General features: G+C 53.7%; 1 protein-coding gene across 2 annotated transcripts in view; it reads left to right on the top strand.

The window, feature by feature from the left end:
• Nucleotides 1-468: 468 nt before the first annotated feature.
• Nucleotides 469-17,831, top strand: part of TK2 (thymidine kinase 2) — a 34,731-nt gene continuing 17,368 nt past the window's right edge. Inside the window, exons 1-3 of one of the 2 annotated variants that reach the window (XM_062177991.1) lie at nucleotides 469-583; nucleotides 1,309-1,346; nucleotides 7,262-7,336. In XM_062177991.1, coding sequence (XP_062033975.1) covers nucleotides 472-583; nucleotides 1,309-1,346; nucleotides 7,262-7,336 — 225 coding nt within the window. In that variant the 5' untranslated portion in view covers nucleotides 469-471. The remainder of the gene's footprint in view (nucleotides 584-1,308; nucleotides 1,347-7,261; nucleotides 7,337-17,831) is intronic. The other variant, XM_062177992.1, reaches the window with a different exon arrangement.

Here is a 17,831-nt window from a genome sequence, read left to right as displayed (position 1 = left end):
ACTTACAGTCTTCCTCCCCACTCCCTATTTATCTGCCTAGTTGGAAAATTAGTTGTGCATTCGCAAGCAATCCAGATCAGAGTCCACTCCCTGGAAATGGCAACGTGTAAACACCAGTGGCTTCCCAGCAAGACGTGGGCTGGAATTCCAGCTCCATCCCTTAATGAAGACTTCTGATCATTCTGAACAAGTGGCTCAACTCTCTGAGGATGCGCTCGGAGACGGCGAGCGACGGTATCTCCTTGCGGGGTTGATCGGAATGATGAACCGTCCCTGCTCCGAGTCAGCGAGCCTGTCTCGGATCCATTTCCCCTCTCGCTGGGAGGCACCAAAGCGACGCGGTCCCTTTAAGGGCCGGGTCCCGCGGACGCCGGGCGAGGGCGTGCCGGGCTGGGGCGGAGCGCCGGGGCTGGACGTGCCGCGGGTCTCGCCGGCGCGGCGGGGAAGTCCGGCCGGCCGGGCCGCCGGGCCATGCTGCTGCGGCCGCTGCGGGGCTGGGCCGCCCGGGCGTTGCACCGCGTCAGGCCGGGGAGCCCCGGGCCGCGAGGGGCGCAGCGCCGGGCCGAGCCGCCGGACAACTCAGGTCTCTGTCCCCCTCGGCCCCCGCCTCTCGGCTCGCAGACCCTCCGGACCCCGCAGCTCCTGTCCGGAGGCTCGGGGTTTCCTCCCCGGGGGGAGAGGCCCTGGGCTGAGGAGAGGGGCGCCGGGAGCCGCAGGACCCCTGCCCGGTGGGGCGTGGGGAGGCGCTGACCCATTGCCTCGTCTGATTGGATTTTTGGGCCTTGGCGGGGTTGGGGGGAGAGGACTCCGCCAGAGAATCTGGGGGAGAGCAGGCCCCGCGCCCTGGGTTCTGGCGCTGGGTGGCCTGAGAGCGCCTGCGCTGTCAGAAGCCGGACCCGAACCCGAACCCGGACCCGGACCCGTGTCCGCCGCCCGCTCTGGGCTCCTGCGGGCCGCCCAGCTGCAGCGCTCCCAGCGCTCCCGAACAGGGCGTGTATGGAGAAGGCAAAGTGCTGTCAGCTCCAGGGCGAGGACCTGAGCACACGTAGGGCCCGGATGTGCTCACGTGACCCGTGGCCCCTGCAGTGTGGCCCACAGGTGTCCAGCCATCCTCCAGGGGACCCCACAAACGGACACCGCTTTTAGGCCTGGGGCGCCAGCATAGCATTGACTTTTCCGGTCGTGTAGCAAGCTGGGGGGGGGGGGGGAGAGTGAGTTTGGAACACTGGGTTTAAAAATTGATTTCTTTTTCTTTTCTTTCTTTCTTTCTTTCTTTCTTTCTTTCTTTCTTTTTTTTTTTTTCTGTAGCTAAAGGTAGAGAAAATGAAAAAGAGAAAAAGTCCGTGGTAAGTCTCTTACGCACACTCTCCCCTGTGGGGTGATTCTGGTTTTATCTTTCAAAGAGGAGAGTGCAGGCACCCGTGCCCACAGATTCTAGAGCAAGTCTGTCCCCATCCCCCCAGAGGCCAGGTTCCTGGTTGTCCTCCTCCGAAGAGTCTACACACACCAGCAGGGAGGGGTCCTCATGACCTTCAGGTAGGCTTGCGCCACGGTAAAAGGCCGTCACAAATGCCCACCCTGCGTGGGAAGGGCTCTGTTCCCTGGATCCCATAGTAGCTCCTTGTGCAGAGGTACAGGGCCCCATCACTGATCCCGACCAACACCTGCAGTACTTCAAAAATAGGAACCCTCAGAACCCTGACCTCACGTCCCAGTTGGAGAATTCTACACCTTGAGACTTCACTTTCATACACAAAATTGTTAGAAACAGTGTAGACGGTTACCTTCGGGCCTTGCATGTAAGGTATATACAAAACATGAGTGAGTTTTGTGTTTAGACTTGAGTCCTTTCCCCGAGAGGGCTCATTATGTAATGCATGTAGACCAAGTCTGAAAAAAATCTGAAACTCGAAACACATCTGGTCCCAGATGTTTGAGATCAAGGATGCTGAACCTGAACCATGCTTTGCTGATGCGTTCAGTGTGTGGTTGTTAGAAATTTGAGCAGCTTTCCTATTTACTGCAGATTTTGCAGGGTTTTTAACAGGACAGCATTCGCCTCTTCCGGTGAGGGTTTTGGATCCAAGCCTGTTTACCTTGGAACCCGTGGTCTTGATTGCGTTCAGATGGCCATTCTCTCAGGGAGTATGAGTGATTTTTGGTTTCTCCTTTTGGTTCTCTGTACATCCTATGGTGAGGGTGCTTAACTTCCATTTTTTAGGAAAGATGGAATGTTTTTGGTAAGGCTGGGTGGCTCGTCGTGGTGTCGGCAGTGATCATGGGAACTGGACTCCCAGCCTCAGAGCCGAGGATGGTGGAGGTGAATCACGGCACACCCACCTGCTCCCACTGTGTCATCACATCTCCTCCCCTCGTAATCTCCTGTGTGTGTCTCTGGGTACCTGAGGCCGCAGAGCCTGGTACACAGAGGCCTTGTATGCAGTGGAAAGACTGGAAGATGAGAAGTGTGTATAGAAAATAACACATGTATGAAATATGTTAAGATGTAAGGAAGCTCATTTCTTAATAGTTTGGGGTAATATTTATGATTTTCTCTGTTTCCTTCCACTCCTTATCATATTTTTTAGACATCACTTTAAAAAGAAGTGTGCTTTGCCTGCCTTCTCTTTCCCCTTCATTACAGGGTGCTCTGTGGATTCTTCCTGTTTTATCTGCTTTGAGTCAGGGAGCAGTTGGGCTGAGCTCACTCAAGGCCTCACAGTGAGCCACTTCAGGATTTCGGGGTAGGAGGAGGAACGGTGTTTTTGGGAAAAGGTCTCACGTGAACAGTGTGTTAAACTCTTTGCAATGAACAGGAAAGTGAAGTCTATGTAGAGTGATATCTACATGGAACTCTTTTTTAAAAGCTAGCAAAAGTAATTTTTTTAAAGAAACTTTTTTTTTTAAAGATTTATTTATTTATTTGAAAGAGTTACACAGAGAGAGGAGAGGCAGAGAGAGAGAGAGGTCTTCCATCCGATGGTTCACTCCCCAGATGGCTGGAACGGCCGGAGCTGTGCCGATCCGAAGCCAGGAACCAGGAGCTTCCAGGTCTCCCACATGGGTGCAGGGGCCCAAGGACTTGGGCCATCTTCTACTGCTTTCCCAGGCCATTGCAGAGAGCTGGATCGGAAGAGGAGCAGCCGGGACTAGAACCAGCACCCAAAAAGTAATTTTTTTTTTTTTTTGATATTTGTTTATTTGAAAGAATTGCAGAGAGAGAGGGAGAGAGAACTTCCATCTGCTGGTTTACTCCCCAGATGGCCACAGTGGCTGGGGCTGGTTTATTCCCCAAATGGCCAAAGCTAGAAGCCTAGAACTCCATCTAAGTTGCCCCTCTGGGTAGCAGAAGCCTAAGCACTCAGGCCATTGGCTGCTGCTTTCCCAGGTGCCTTAGCTGGGAGCTGGGTTGGAAATGGAGCAGCTGGGACTCAAACCAGTTCCCATGTGGGATGCCGGTGTTGCAGGTGGCAACTTCACCTGCTGTGCCGTGATGCCAGCTCCTGGAAAAGTGATTTTTTTCAAAGAGCAACAACAAAAAGGTCCCATTCATTAGTGTCCTTAATAGGGTCCCGTTGTGCCCTTTTGCATACTCCCTTGGGTTGATTTCGGAGTTTGGGGTTCTAGAGGAGTGAGCTGGCAGGGACTTGGGCAGGGACTTGGGATTGGAGCGTGGGTTGGCATGTGTTGGAAGTGTTTGTCCATCTCCCTTGGACACCTGATAGGATCAGGGCAAGAGGAAGCCTTGCTGTGGGAAGTCTCGGCCAGTGGACGCGGAGGTGAGACAGTTGTTGCCTGGGGTCCTAGGTAGGGTGTGCCTGGGGTCCTAGGTAGGGTGTGCCTGGGGTCCTAGGTAGGGTGTGCCTGGGGTTCTAGGTAGGACCTGCCTGGGGTTCTAGGTAGGGTGTGCCTGGAGTTCTAGGTAGGACCTGCCTGGAGTTCTAGGTAGGACCTGCCTGGGGTGCTAGGTAGGGTGTGCCTGGGGTTCTAGGTAGGACCTGCCTGGGGTCCTAGGTAGGGTGTGCCTGGGGTCCTAGGTAGGGTGTGCCTGGAGTTCTAGGTAGGGTGTGCCTGGGGTTCTAGGTAGGGTGTACCTGGGGTCCTAGGTAGGGTGTGCCTGGGGTCCTAGGTAGGGTGTGCCTGGGGTCCTAGGTAGGGTGTGCCTGGAGTTCTAGGTAGGGTGTGCCTGGGGTCCTAGGTAGGGTGTGCCTGGAGTTCTAGGTAGGGTGTGCCTGGGGTCCTAGGTAGGGTGTGCCTGGAGTTCTAGGTAGGGTGTGCCTGGGGTCCTAGGTAGGGTGTGCCTGGAGTTCTAGGTAGGGTGTGCCTGGGGTCCTAGGTAGGGTGTGCCTGGGGTCCTAGGTAGGGTGTGCCTGGGGTCCTAGGTAGGGTGTGCCTGGGGTCCTAGGTAGGGTGTGCCTAGGGTCCTAGGTAGGGTGTGCCTGGAGTTCTAGGTAGGGTGTGCCTGGGGTCCTAGGTAGGGTGTGCCTGAAGCCCCTGTGGGAGTCATGAGAAGAGGCCTGCAGGCCTGGGTGTGAATTCCCCTTCTTCCCTCTGCCATGCCTGCAGTCACCCAAGTAACTCTAGATAGGTCCTTCTGTGTGCGCGCTGGAGGATGTCTACTAGGTGTTCCCGGGGGCTGCTTTCTCTTCTTCCTTAGGCAGGACTGCCCACTCCCTCCTTTGATGTGTTGGATCCAGAGCCACCAGCAGTGCCTGGCTGTGCAGAGCCCTGTCAGTATTGCCGGGCACCAGGTTTGAGGGTTCTCAGGGGGTCTGGCCGCTACCCGCTGCTGCATCCTGTGCTTCTGGCGGCAGGTGCCTGTGGACTACAAGTGCGAAAGCCTGCTGCAGACCAGTGTGCCCAGCCCTGCTGGCGGCTGAGCTCTGACAACGACTAGGCCCGAGTCTCACGTGCAGAGGCTGTGGCACAATTGGTCTGAGTTGTGGCTTCCTTGCAGAGGTTTGTGAAAGTTCCCAAGGTAGAGAACCGCAGCCTCAGACGCCGCCTTTCCCTGGGGTGAGCTGCTTGGAGGAGGAGGTCTTTGGTCTAGGCGGACCCCAGAGGGCTGCCGGGGCCCCTCCTGCCCCTGTTCCCCCCAGGGCGGTCACCAGTTCAAGTTGTCCTTGCTGGAGTCCCTCCCACAAGCCTCATTTTTCACTTTGTGAAAACCGCTGGGACCTCCCTCTGAGCTTCTGGGAGGCGAACAGCGGTGATGGTGCACGTAACCTGCATCGGCGCCCGGCCGGTGGCCGGGTCTCGGTGAAGTCACTGCTCCTCTTTTCCTAATACTTCCCAGTCAGTGCCTGTCAACCTCAGCAGCAGTCAGGGAGAGAGTCTCCGAAGAACCATGAGACTCCTTTGGGAAGTGCGGAGCATTTGCCACGAGAACACACATGCCGTCCACTGCGAGCCATGCCAAGAGGCTGAGGTGGACAGGAGGAGGATTGTATCACAGGGGTGGCCTGTGGAAGGGTTTTCTGTCAGTGTTTGCTGGCCTTGGCACAAGCTTGTGGTTCTGCAGGGTCTTCGTGATTGGCACCTCAAACAGCTGTAGATGAGGACCTTCCTTTGCTTTATAACCTCCTGACCTCCTGACTTTATTTACTTACTTTTTAAGATTGCTTATTTTTAAAGATTTATTTATTTGAAAGTCAGAGTTACACAGAGGGAGAGGCAGAGAGATACCTTCCCATCCACTGGTTCACTCCCCAAATGGCTGCAACAGCTAGGACTGGCCCAGGTTGAAACCAGGAGCCAGGAGTTTCATCTGGTTCTCCCATGTGGTGCAGGGCCCAAGCACTCTGGCCATCTGCTGCTGCTTCCCCAGGTGCATTAGCAGGGAGCCGGATGGGAAGTGGAGCAGCCGAGGCTCAAACTGGCACTCATGTGGGGTGCCGGTGTTGCAGGCAGCGGCTTAACCTGCTGTGCCACAACACTAGCTTCTGTCTATTTGAGAGGCAGAATGATAGGGAGAGAGCTAGGTCTTACATCCACTGGTTCACTCCCCAAATGCCTGCAATTTCAGGGGCTAGGCCAGGCTGAAACTAGGAGCCGGGAGCCCCATCTGGATTTCCCACATGGATGGCAAGAACCTAAGGACTTGGTCACCACCAGCTGCCTCCAGGCATGTTACCAGGAAGTGGGGTGACAAGTGTGGAGCAGACGGCGCTCAGACCAGGCAGTCTGACGTGGGATCTGAGCATCTGAAGTGGCAGCTTAACCTGCTGTGCACTGTGCCTGCCCCTTTCTTTCTTTTTCTTTTTTTAACTTTTATTTAATAAATATAAATTTCAAAAGTAGAACTTCTAGATTATAGTGATCCCCCCCGCTGCCGCCATAGCTACCCTCCCACCCGCAAACCATCCCATTCTTCATTAAGATTCATCTTTAATTATCTTTATATACAGAAGATCAACTCTATACTAAGTAAAGATTTCAACAGTTTGCACCCCCCCCACACACAAAGTATAAAGTACTGTTTGAAGACTAGTTTTACTGTTAATTTGCATAGTACAACATGTTAAGGACAGAGATCCTACATGGGGAGCAAGTGCACAGTGACTCCTGTTGTTGATTTAACAACTGACACTCTTATTTATGGTGTCAGTAATCACCCGAGGCTGTTGTCATGAGCTTCCAAGGCTATGGAAGCCTCTTGAGTTCACCAACTCCGACCTTATTTAGACAAGGCCATAATCAAGTGGAAGTTCTCTCCTCCCTTCAGAGAAAGTTACCTCTTCCTTTGATGCGCTTGCCCCTTTCTTTCTTTATCTTTAGTGGGGTTGTCACAGCCACTCTGTTTGGATTCCGACAGTTTTCACTGGGCCTGAGTGCTTTGTTTTCTGTACAAAGCAGCAAGTTAGAGTCTAGGTACTGTGCCATGCCTCTTGGCCTCAGAGCTGTTCACTGGGCTCTGGTTAAGGAGGCCGCACACTTAGGACACTTAGGCCTGAAATCGGAGAGTGGGAGGGGCTGCGCTTGGGAGGATGGAGCTGTGGGTGGTCTAGGAGTTGGGATGGAGGGTGAGGTCTGCAGGGACCGCTGAGCCAAGGAGGGGGGGGTCAATTGGTCTGGTGTTGCCAACAGTGGGACCATGGATCCTGGATCAGTTCATGGATCAGTCTGTTGTTTGTTTGTTTGTTTGTTTGTTTTTTACACTGAGCCCATTGTGCTATTCACCTGAGCCCTCCCTTGGAAGCCGTTCCTTGCTGTCCCCTAGGCGCCTGGTTTCTGGCTCTAAACGCACATTTGTCTTTGGCAGGTCTGTGTGGAGGGCAACATTGCCAGCGGGAAGACGACTTGCCTGGAATTCTTCTCCAGCACGACCGACGTCGAGGTATGGCCTCCACACTGGGTGCAGAGGGACCTGAGCAAGCACGGTGGAATAATTTACAGAGGATGGAGACCAGCCCTAGATGATACAGAAGTTTTATGCGAGGCACAAGTGCAAGCACATATGTAATTTAGCATTTCTAATAGCCTCATGAAAAAAACCAAAAAGAATATTTTATTGAACACAGCATGCCCTGATATTATCACGTCGACATGTACTCAGTGCGGAAGTCATCAGTGGGGGAAGCTGTTCATACTAGCATTGAAAAGCCACCATCCCATGTCGTTGTGCCTGGGTTCAGGTCCTGGCTCTACTTCCAGTTCTAGCTTTTGCCAGTGGGCACCCTGGAGGCAGCAGGCCATGGCTCATGTAGTTGGGTCCCTGCCACCATGGGGACGATCTCGATTAGATTCCTGGCTTCTTCCTGGCTCAGCCCAGACCATTGTAGGCACGTCTGCCTGTTTCTGTCTCTGTCCCTCTCTCTCTGAAATAAATAAATAAGAGAAACCAGCAGTGGGCTATTTTGCATTCTCTTTTTCATTCTCACTCTCTGAATTGAATGTATTTTACACTCAGAGCATATCCTGATTTGGACTGGTCACATTTCAAGGTCTTAATAGCCCTCTGTGACTCAGGACCACTGTGTTGGGCAGTGGAGGTCAGACCTCCCCTGTTGTCTGGTCAGGAAGGGGTCTGTGTGTGAAAGAAGAGAAGTCGGGCTACGGAGCAAGGCTGGACTCTTACTGCTGGCTTCTGAGATGTCAGTGGCCCAGCAAGGGACAGTCCACTTCAAGCTCTGTCACTAAAATAACCCCACAGACTTTTTTTTTTTTTTTTTTTTTGATAGGCAGAGTGGATAGTGAGAGAGAGAGACACAGAGAGAAAGGTCTTCCTTTTTGCCATTGGTTCATCCTCCAATGGCCTCTGCGGCCGGCGCATCACGCTGATCCAAAGCCAGGAGCCAGGTGCTTCTCCTGGTCTCCCATGCAGGTGCAGGGCCCAAGGACTTGGGCCATCCTCCACTGCACTCCCGGGCCATAGCAGAGAGCTGGCCTGGAAGAGGGGCAACCGGGACAGAATCCGGCGCCCCGACCGGGACTAGAACCCGGTGTGCCGGCACCGCAGGTGGAGGATTAGCCTGTTAAGCCACGGCGCCGGCCAACCCCACAGACTTGTACAGTGTTCGCGGCACTGGGAGCCAGACCTGTCCTCCCTGCTCTCGATTTCAGAGATGTAGTCTTTGCTATGTGTGGCTTTTTGTTGTTGACTACAGATCCTATAATTTCCATACTCTAAAGTCATTGTCTTCCCATCTTTCCTTCTTTTCTTGTTTGCACTTCTGTTAAGCACACACGGGCTTGGTAGGAGAGGAATCGTCTTGTCGTCTTTGTGCGCTGCCTGTAGAAAAGAGGCAGCCCAGAGGCCTGAGCAGGCTGCCCTAGGAAAGGCCTGCTTGCAAGGCGGGCCCTTGGCTGCGAGGATCCCACCATTCCTGACTGATCAGAGGAACTCTGTGCTTCCCCTGAGGGTGCAAACAGTAGGGGCCGAGCACTTGTGTTCTTCCTGGGAGTTCGGAATTTGGATACGCATGAGGTGGTGGCTCCCCTCATGTGACCGAGCACCCGTGAGAACCCTGAATCTCCAGGCTCAGGCCAGCTTCCCCGGGAGGCTGCATCTCAATCATATCGCACAGCTTGCTGGGAGAACTGAGTGTGTCCTGTGTGACTGCACTGGGAGAGGCCTTTGGAAGCTTGTGCCTGGTTCCCTCCAGACTGCCCCTTGCGTTTGTCCCATTGCCGATTTTGTCACCATAATAAATCGTAGCTGTGAGCACAACTGTGTGGTGTTGTGCGAGTCCTCCTTGTGGAGCATCAAACCTGTCCCGCGAGGTGGGACTCTCGGTGGCTCTTTGGAAGGGCCTATCTTTTCATTGAAGACCTGGGAGCCCACCAACGACAATAGCAGTGATAATAAGACGACAGGGAACATCTCCTGAGTATGATACTGTTTGCCAGGTATGGGGCTTACCAAGTCGTCTCGTGGACCCCATCCTGGAAGAGTAGCCCTTTGAGGTAGGTGCTGTTCCCAGCTCAGTTGCAGGTGGGGAAACCAAGGCTCAATGGGTTCAATGGCTTACCCAGGCTCACAAGGGATTCTGGTTAATTTTAGGTGTCAGATGGACTGAATTAAAGATGCAGTAGTCTTCCCCATCTGTGGTTTTGTGGCCCAAAGTACTAATGGAAAAATCTCATAAATGAGCAGTTCATGTGCCTGCAGTTCTGAGCAGGGAACGAGATCAGCTTGCCCTGGGAAGGGCACTAGTTTGCCCAGGGAACTGGCAGAGCATCCCTTGTGGGCACGTCTGTGAGGGTGTTTCCAGGGAGGTTGGCATCATGTGAGTCGGTGGATTGAGTGGGGAGGACCTGTCCTTGGTGTGAGCTGGTACCATGCCTTGGCTGGAGGCCCAGATAGAACCAAAGAGGAGAGAAAGATTTCCCCCCTCTCTCTCCTGGGACGGGGACCCTCTCCTCCTCCTGCTTTTGATGTCAAAACTCCAAGTTCTGACCTCGGGACTAGAGGACTTAGCAGCCACCTGGGTTCTCAGGACTCTGACCCTGTGCTGAACACTGTACCATTGGTATCCGTGGTTCTGAGGCTTCTGCACTTGGGCCAAGCCACACCACCAGCAGCCCAGGGTCTCCAGCTGCTGCAGGCCTTCTCAGCCTCTCTGATTGCATGAGTCAGTTCCCTAATCAGTCCCCTCTCACTTAGCCCTCTATGCTGTTGGTTCTGTCCTCTGGAGAACCCTAACACTCAGGGGGAGTGCGCAGTGAAGCCCGGCCCCACGCAGGCTGTCTGGCTCTGGGAGCTGTGCCCTTGCGTGATTCCTCTGTGGCATGAGGAGCTATGTCAGCTGTAGGAGGACCACTCACCTGTCAGGCCTCAGCTCGGTGTTCTCTGACCTCCCCAGCGAGGGTCTCCTCCCTGGTGGAGATTCTTCTGGTCCTTCTGCACCTCTCGGGGTGTGAAGTTAGCTGTTGATTTCTGTGAACATCCAGTTAGTGTCTGCCTCCCTTAGTGGGCTTAAAGTTCCATGGAGGAGGGGCTTGGGAGCCATTGGCTCTCGTGCGACCCAAGTGTCCAGCATGGCTCAGTAAGTATCTCTCTAGTGACAGTGCTACAGGTAGAGCACATGCTAGGGACCCAGCCCTGAGCTGGGGCCAGCGAGCATGGCCTCTGGCAGGCATGGTGGTACACTATATGCTACACAGGGGCTGGAGAGAGAGTGCTGCGGACCCTGAAGAAGGATGGGAGGTTTGGGGGGCGGGGAATGAGTCACAGAGGAAGGGCTTTGGAACTGGATTTTGAAGGATATCTGGGAGTGGTCCATATATGGGAAGTGAAGTGATGTAATGACATGAAGTGGGGTGGAATGCTTGCGTTAGGCAGGAGGAGTGGTGAGTAGGGGTCAGTGTTGTGGCATAGTGGGTAAAGCTGCTGCCTGGAACACCTGTGTCCCACCTGGGCACTGGTTCATGCCTGGCTGTTTTACTTTTTGTCCAGCTCTGCTAGTGGCCTGGGAAAGCGATAGAGGATGGCCCAAGTACTTGTGCCCCTGTACCCATGTAGGAGACCCGGATGAAGCTCCTGGCTCCTGGCTTTGGGCTGTCTCAGGCCTTGCTCAGCCCTGGCTGTTGCAGCCTTCTGGAGAGTGAACCAGCTGATAGAAGATCTCTCTGTTCCTGTCTATCCCTCTCCATAACTGTTTTTTAAAAAATATATATATTTGGGGCTGGCGCTGTGGCACAGTGGGTTAACGCCCTGGCTTGAGGCGCCAGCATCCCATATGGGCTCTGGTTTTGGTCCCAGCTGCTCCACTTCTGATCCAGTTCTCTGCTATGGCCTGGGAAAGCAGTGGAGGATGGCCCAAGTCTTTGGGCCCCTGCACCCATGTGGGAGACCCGGAGGAAGCTCCTAGCTCCTGTTGGACCTCTCAGTTGTAGAGATGCCCACTTGCTCGAGAGGACGCCCAAAAATCCAGACTCCAGACCAGTTGATGCAAAAAGCATGAGGTATTTATTGTACGTTTGCGCAAACGGGCCCCCACCTAAGGCGGTGAGGAGCCCTGAGCGGCAGTTTCACACAGGTTATATAGTCAACAAATTAGCATATGGGATTGGCCGGTTTGGAGGGACAATTAGCATACCGGAAAGTGCTGAGGAGAGTGCTGAGGGAACCAGCTGAGGAGAATGCTGAGGAGAGTACTGAGACTCTCCGAAGGGGAGTGGCAGCTCTGCTCTGGGCATGCCTAGAGGTTCTCTAAAGGGGATAGACTTTTCCTTCCCAGAGAACGTGCCCGCTGGACCCTGGGGAACATCTAACCTCTTAAGAAGCCCCTGATATCTGCCCAGGCCTAGTTTCTTGTCCCTCTCCCCCCATAAGGGTCCTTCATTCCCTCCTTTTCTTTTTGCAAAGATTTTAATCCTAAAATCTATTGGACCAGCCTGGGGAGAACCTGCCTCACTGGAGGGAGAAAACTCTGTTCTTGCTGGACTGGGTTAGGTTCCACGTTAACAATTGCGGAGCATGGGGATTGGAAAAACAATGGGGAAAGGCCAGGAACATCATAAATATTAAACAGTTTTTAAAAGTCTTAGCTTGAGTGGGTTCTGAGTGCACTGGAGCTTCCATTTGGCTGGTCTATCCGGATCCTCGGGGCCCTGGGGAGGTGGTGCTCGCTTCACGTGTGAGGCGTGGACCCAAGCAGCGATTCCGTCGACCTTGAGAGCGGTGGGAGTTGTCAACAGCACAGTGAAGGGGCCTTTCCACCGGGGCTCTAGAGTCTTAGATTGGTGCCTTCGGACATACACAGCATCACCGATTTGGAAAGGATGTGGGATGGTTGTCGTCTCGGGTTGGTAGGCTGCTGCAAGAGGTTTCCAGACCTGGTTCTGGATGATCTGGAGTGCTCTCAACCGGGCCTGTAACTTAGGGGCATCGGCAACGGAGTCACTGGCAAGGTCAAGCAAGCCTGCTACTGGTGGGGGCCCTCCATAAAGGATTTCGTATGGTGTCAGCCCGCAATGAGAGGGCGTGTTTCGGACCCGGAACAACACCATAGGGAGGAGTTGGACCCAGTCTTTAACGCCAGTCTCCAACGCTAATTTGGTCAAGGTCTCTTTAATTGTTCTGTTCATTTTTTCTACCTGTCCTGAACTTTGGGGTCTATAGGCACAGTGCAATTTCCAATTTATGCCTAATGCTTTGGCCACCAACTGACTTACCTGGGAGACAAACGCTGGGCCATTGTCGGACCCAATTACCTTAGGCAAGCCGAACCGGGGGAAGATCTCCTCTATGATCTTCTTGACGACCACCTGGGCGGTTTCCCGTTTTGTGGGGAATGCCTCAGTCCATCCGGAGAAGGTGTCTACAAAAACTAGAAGATACTTATTCCCATAACTGCCCGGCCTTATCTCAGTGAAATCGACCTCCCAGTTGATTCCTGGTCGGTCTCCTCTTACCCTAGCTCCCTCCGGGAGCTTGAGGTGTCTGGCATTTACCTTGGCACACGGAACACAGGATTCAGTCACCTGCTGGGCTAAAGAGTCAAGTCCGGGGATGTAGTAAGACTGCCTATCTTCCTGTAAGGCTGCTTTTAGCTTTTTGTGTCCCAAATGAGTCCATTGATGGAGGCTGGTAATTATTTCTTTAGCCAATTGATGTGGCAGGACTATTTTCTCTCCGAGCCTCCAAACCCTTATTTGTTCATCATACTCTGCACCGAGCCGCTGAATCGTATCTAAGTCTTGGTCCGGATAGAGGAAAGGTGGTTCCCTCGATACTTGGGTGGGCTCAATTGTCTTTAACGGGAGCACCTGTTGGCTCAGGGCTGCCGCCCTAGCGGCCTCGTCTGCCATCCTGTTTCCCCTTGCTACGGGGTCGTCTCCTCGTTGGTGCCCGGGGCAATGAATTGCTGAGGAGAATGCTGAGGAGAGTGGCAGCTCTGCTCAGTTTCAGCGGCAAGGAGGAGGTCGTCCACATATTGCAGGAGGACCAGGTCCGGATGGTTGACTCGGAAGTCGGCCAAATCTAGGTGCAGAGCTTCGTCAAACAAGGTAGGCGAGTTTTTAAATCCTTGGGGCAACCTTGTCCAGGTGAGTTGTCCTGAAAACCCGGTCTCTGGGTCTTTCCACTCAAAAGCAAAGATGGATTGGCTCTGAGGGCTCAGTCTTAAACAAAAGAATGCATCTTTTAAATCTAACACAGTGTACCATACGTGGGTCGGAGGCAAGGTACTTAGCAGATTGTAGGGGTTGGGCACTGTGGGATGCATATCCTCCGTTCTCCTGTTAACCTCCCGCAAGTCCTGTACCGGGCGGTAGTCACCCGTACCAGGCTTCTTTACTAGTAGTAGGGGGGTGTTCCAAGGTGAACGACAAGGTTTTAAAATGCCTAGGTGTAACAGTCTCTGGATATGTGGCCGGATACCTTCCTTAGCTTCCTTGCCCATCGGATATTGACGAACTGATACGGGAATGGCCGTGGGCTTCAGATCTATGATCAAGGGAGGCCGGTTGACGGCCAGCCCTATTCCCGCAGTCTCTGCCCAGGCCTGAGGAAAATCTGTGAGCCACTTGGGGTCCAGGGGAGCCATGGTGGACGAGGGCCTCTCGAATAATCGGTGTTCGTCATCCAAGCGTAGTGTTAATACCTGGAGGGGCCGCCCTCCTGAGTCTGTGATGGTAGCTCCTTTCTCATGGAAGTGAATTTGGGCTCCTACCTTCGAGAGTAGGTCCCTGCCCAGGAGGGGGTAGGGGCAGTCTGGCACTAGTAAGAACGAGTGTGTCACAAGTCCTGTACTTAACTGGACCTCTTGATTGGTTGTCCAGCGATATAACTTCCCTCCAGTTGCCCCCTGAACCCAGGAAGTCTTGGAGCTTAAAGGCCCTTTTTCTGAAGTCAGTACCGAGTGCTGGGCTCCCGTGTCAATCAGGAAGGTTACCGGTCTGCCCCCCACTTCAAGGGTTATCCTGGGCTCAGGGGGGGGCTCCTGGCCCTGACTCACCTAGTCGTCTTCTTCCAGGGACAGGATTGGAACTGGTCTCCTCTTTGGTCCCTGTGTTTTCTTCGGGCAGTCTTTGACCCAGTGTCCTCTTCCTTTACAATAGGCACATTGATCTCTTTCCACCCGAGGCTTTCGTTTGTCTCCCAAGTCCCTATTCTGTCCTGGTCTACTCCTTTCTATATCCTGCACTACGGTGGCCAAAATTCTACTAAGCTCTCGATTACGTCTTTTGTCTCTTCTGTCTTCCCTTTCCTCCTGCTCCTTGCGGATCCTTTCCTCCTTCTCCTCTCGGGTCTCCCTTTTGTTGTAAATCTTTTCTGCCTCCTTTATTAAATCTTGTATAGTATACCCCTGAAGCCCCTCTAGCCGCTGCAATTTATTGCGGATGTCCGGCGCTGACTGTCCTATAAAGGACATGATTACATCTCCCTGCCGGTCCTCTGCCAGGGGGTCAAACGGGGTGTACATACGGTAGGCTTCCATTAATCTTTCTAGGAAGCCTGCCGGCGTTTCCTCAGCCCCCTGTACTACTGCACGTACCTTGGCCAAATTGGTGGGGCGCTTTCCAGCCCCTCTGAGACCCGCAAGGAGAATCTGGCGATAAAGACGAAGTCGCTCCCTACCAGCAACGGTGGTGTAGTCCCAATCAGGACGAGTTGAGGGAAACGCCTCCTCGATTTCGTTTAGCAGTAGGGTCGGTTGGCCATCTGCTCCAGGGACGTTTTTCTGTGCCTCAAGGTAGACACGCTGCTTTTCCTCAGTAGTGAGGAGGGTCTGCAGAAGCTGCTGACAATCATCCCAGGTGGGCTGATGAGTCAATAAAATTGACTCGATCAGCCCAGTCAGAGCCTGGGGGTCCTGAGAGAAAGAGGGGTTATGGGTTTTCCAATTGTAAAGATCGGAAGCAGAAAATGGCCAGTACTGCATCTGGCCAGCCACCGAGCGAAGAGGAAAAGCCTGCGAATTCCAGACGCTTCCCGAGCCCCCTGCCTGCCCCCGACGGAGGCGCAGGCGGCTGGAGGGCGGGGAAGGCGCTAAGACTTCTTCCCCTGCCCTCGTGGAATCAGGGGATGGTGCAGAAGGTTGCACATCCCGCTCTGGTTGTTGTGGGAGTTCCTGCGGGGGAGAGTCAAAGAGCAGAAAGTCCTGATCAGCCGGAAGAACCGGTGGCTTGTCAGGTTTTGGATCTCGAATCTCCTTCAGAGGGTATAAGGAGGAGGTTGGCACAACCGGGATAGGAGGAGGGGGTAACGGGGTCCGTATGGGCTCCGTCGGGAAGGAGAAGGGTTCTACCCAGGGAGGGGGATTACGTGAAAGATCCTCCCACGTAGTAATGTAGGGCACCTGATCAGGGTGTCCATTGGATCCTGGCTGAAAGACCCGCGCCTTAATCTGTAAAATAATATCGAGGTTAAAAGTGCCGTTCCTTGGCCAGCCGACCTCGAAGGCCGGCCACTCTGAGGAACAGAATTTTGCCCATTGTTTCCTTTTAATCTCCACTGAGAGGTGGCGCGTGCGTTCTCGAACGTCCTTCCAGTGATCTAGAGTGAGACTTAAAGGGGTGGTTATTTGTTGACCCATGTGTGCAAGGATTTCAACCCAAACAAAAAGAACAGCCAATGCACAGACATATACAATAAGCAAGACAAACCACATGGCTAAGACAAATCAAACGCTATTGCACTAGTTTTGGGAGCGGCTGCCTGACCAGCCCTCCCCGGGAAGGAGGGAGACTTGGTCTCCGACCCACCTCCAGACCACCCAGACCACCCCGGGTGCGTCTTCCGGGGGAACGGACCGAGGGTTTCCCCTCATAACCCGGAGCGTCCTCCGGGGAACGGACCAGGGGTTGCTGGGCACGCCTGCCTCCCCCACTGGTCCCACAGAGTCAGGTCAGATACTGGCCAGTCAGAATACTCCAGTCAGAATCAGAATACTCAAGACGAAGAACAACAAACAGAAAACACTTAATTATACCTCCAACTGGTCCTGCAGAGAATGGGTCTGAGGGCGACCTCGAGCCCCATGTTGGGCGCCAAAATGTTGGACCTCTCAGTTGTAGAGATGCCCACTTGCTCGAGAGGATGCCCAAAAATCCAGACTCCAGACCAGTTGATGCAAAAAGCATGAGGTATTTATTGTACGTTTGCGCAAACGGGCCCCCACCTAAGGCGGTGAGGAGCCCTGAGCGGCAGTTTCACACAGGTTATATAGTCAACAAATTAGCATATGGGATTGGCCGGTTTGGAGGGACAATTAGCATACCGGAAAGTGCTGAGGAGAGTGCTGAGGGAACCAGCTGAGGAGAATGCTGAGGAGAGTGCTGAGGGAACCAGCTGAAGAGAATGCTGAGGAGAGTGCTGAGGGAACCAGCTGAGGAGAATGCTGAGGAGAGTACTGAGACTCTCCGAAGGGGAGTGGCAGCTCTGCTCTGGGCATGCCTAGAGGTTCTCTAAAGGGGATAGACTTTTCCTTCCCAGAGAACGTGCCCGCTGGACCCTGGGGAACATCTAACCTCTTAAGAAGCCCCTGATATCTGCCCAGGCCTAGTTTCTTGTCCCTCTCCCCCCATAAGGGTCCTTCACTCCTGGCTTCAGATCGGTGCAGCTCCAGCCATTGCAGCCAACTGGGGAGTGAACCATCAGATGGAAGACCTCTTTCTCTCTCTCTGCCTCTCCTCTCTCTGTGTACCTCTGATTTTCAAATAAATAAATAAATAAATCTTTGAAATATATATATATATACACACACACATTTTCTTAAAAAAGGGGAGGACAGTGAGCAACGGCACAGAGTGTGAAGGGTGGGGGTTAGTCCTCAGTGTCCTATGTCTTAGCTTCCTTTGGTCTCCCGTCGCCTCTGGCTCCTGCTCATAGGCACTCTGAAAGTCCCCAGGTGGATCTAGGCATTCTCAAAATCTTGGTCCCAGGAGCACCGTTTAAATCTTCCCTGGAACACAGCTGCGCACCCAGAAAGGCTCCTCCGTGGTCTGGGATTGGCCCAGCCCTGTTTCTAGAGCACAAGCGGAGGAATGCCCAGCTAAAACCCGCTGTGTGTCTCAGGACACAGTCGTCTGAGAGGCACAGACGGGACCCCAGGGAAGACATCCCCCAAGACAGGGAGTGTACCAGAGAAACCCCAGTGGAGATGGCGGGGAGGAGACAGAGGCAAGCAGTCTGCCGCCGTCACAGTGAGCTGCCAGCTGGGGAAGTGAGACGGTAGACCTGGGCCTATCTGGCTTCCCCTCCTGGCTCCTCCTTCCTGCCTGCCCCACCTGTGGGGGCAGGGAGGGCTCAGACAGAACAGTGGAGGAGGAATGGGGAGAGCCAGCCTTGACCTTGGAGGGGCAGCGTAGCCAGAGAGGTGGGATGTGTCTGCTCTTGGAGACAGGGATGGATAGTGTTTCCTTTCCCTTTTTTTTTTTTTTTT

The sequence above is a fragment of the Lepus europaeus genome, chromosome 19, assembly GCF_033115175.1.
Source record: "Lepus europaeus isolate LE1 chromosome 19, mLepTim1.pri, whole genome shotgun sequence".
Classification (NCBI taxonomy): Eukaryota; Metazoa; Chordata; class Mammalia; order Lagomorpha; family Leporidae; genus Lepus; species Lepus europaeus.
Note: the sequence above shows the minus strand (reverse complement) of the source record. Positions and strands in the feature narration are given on the sequence as shown.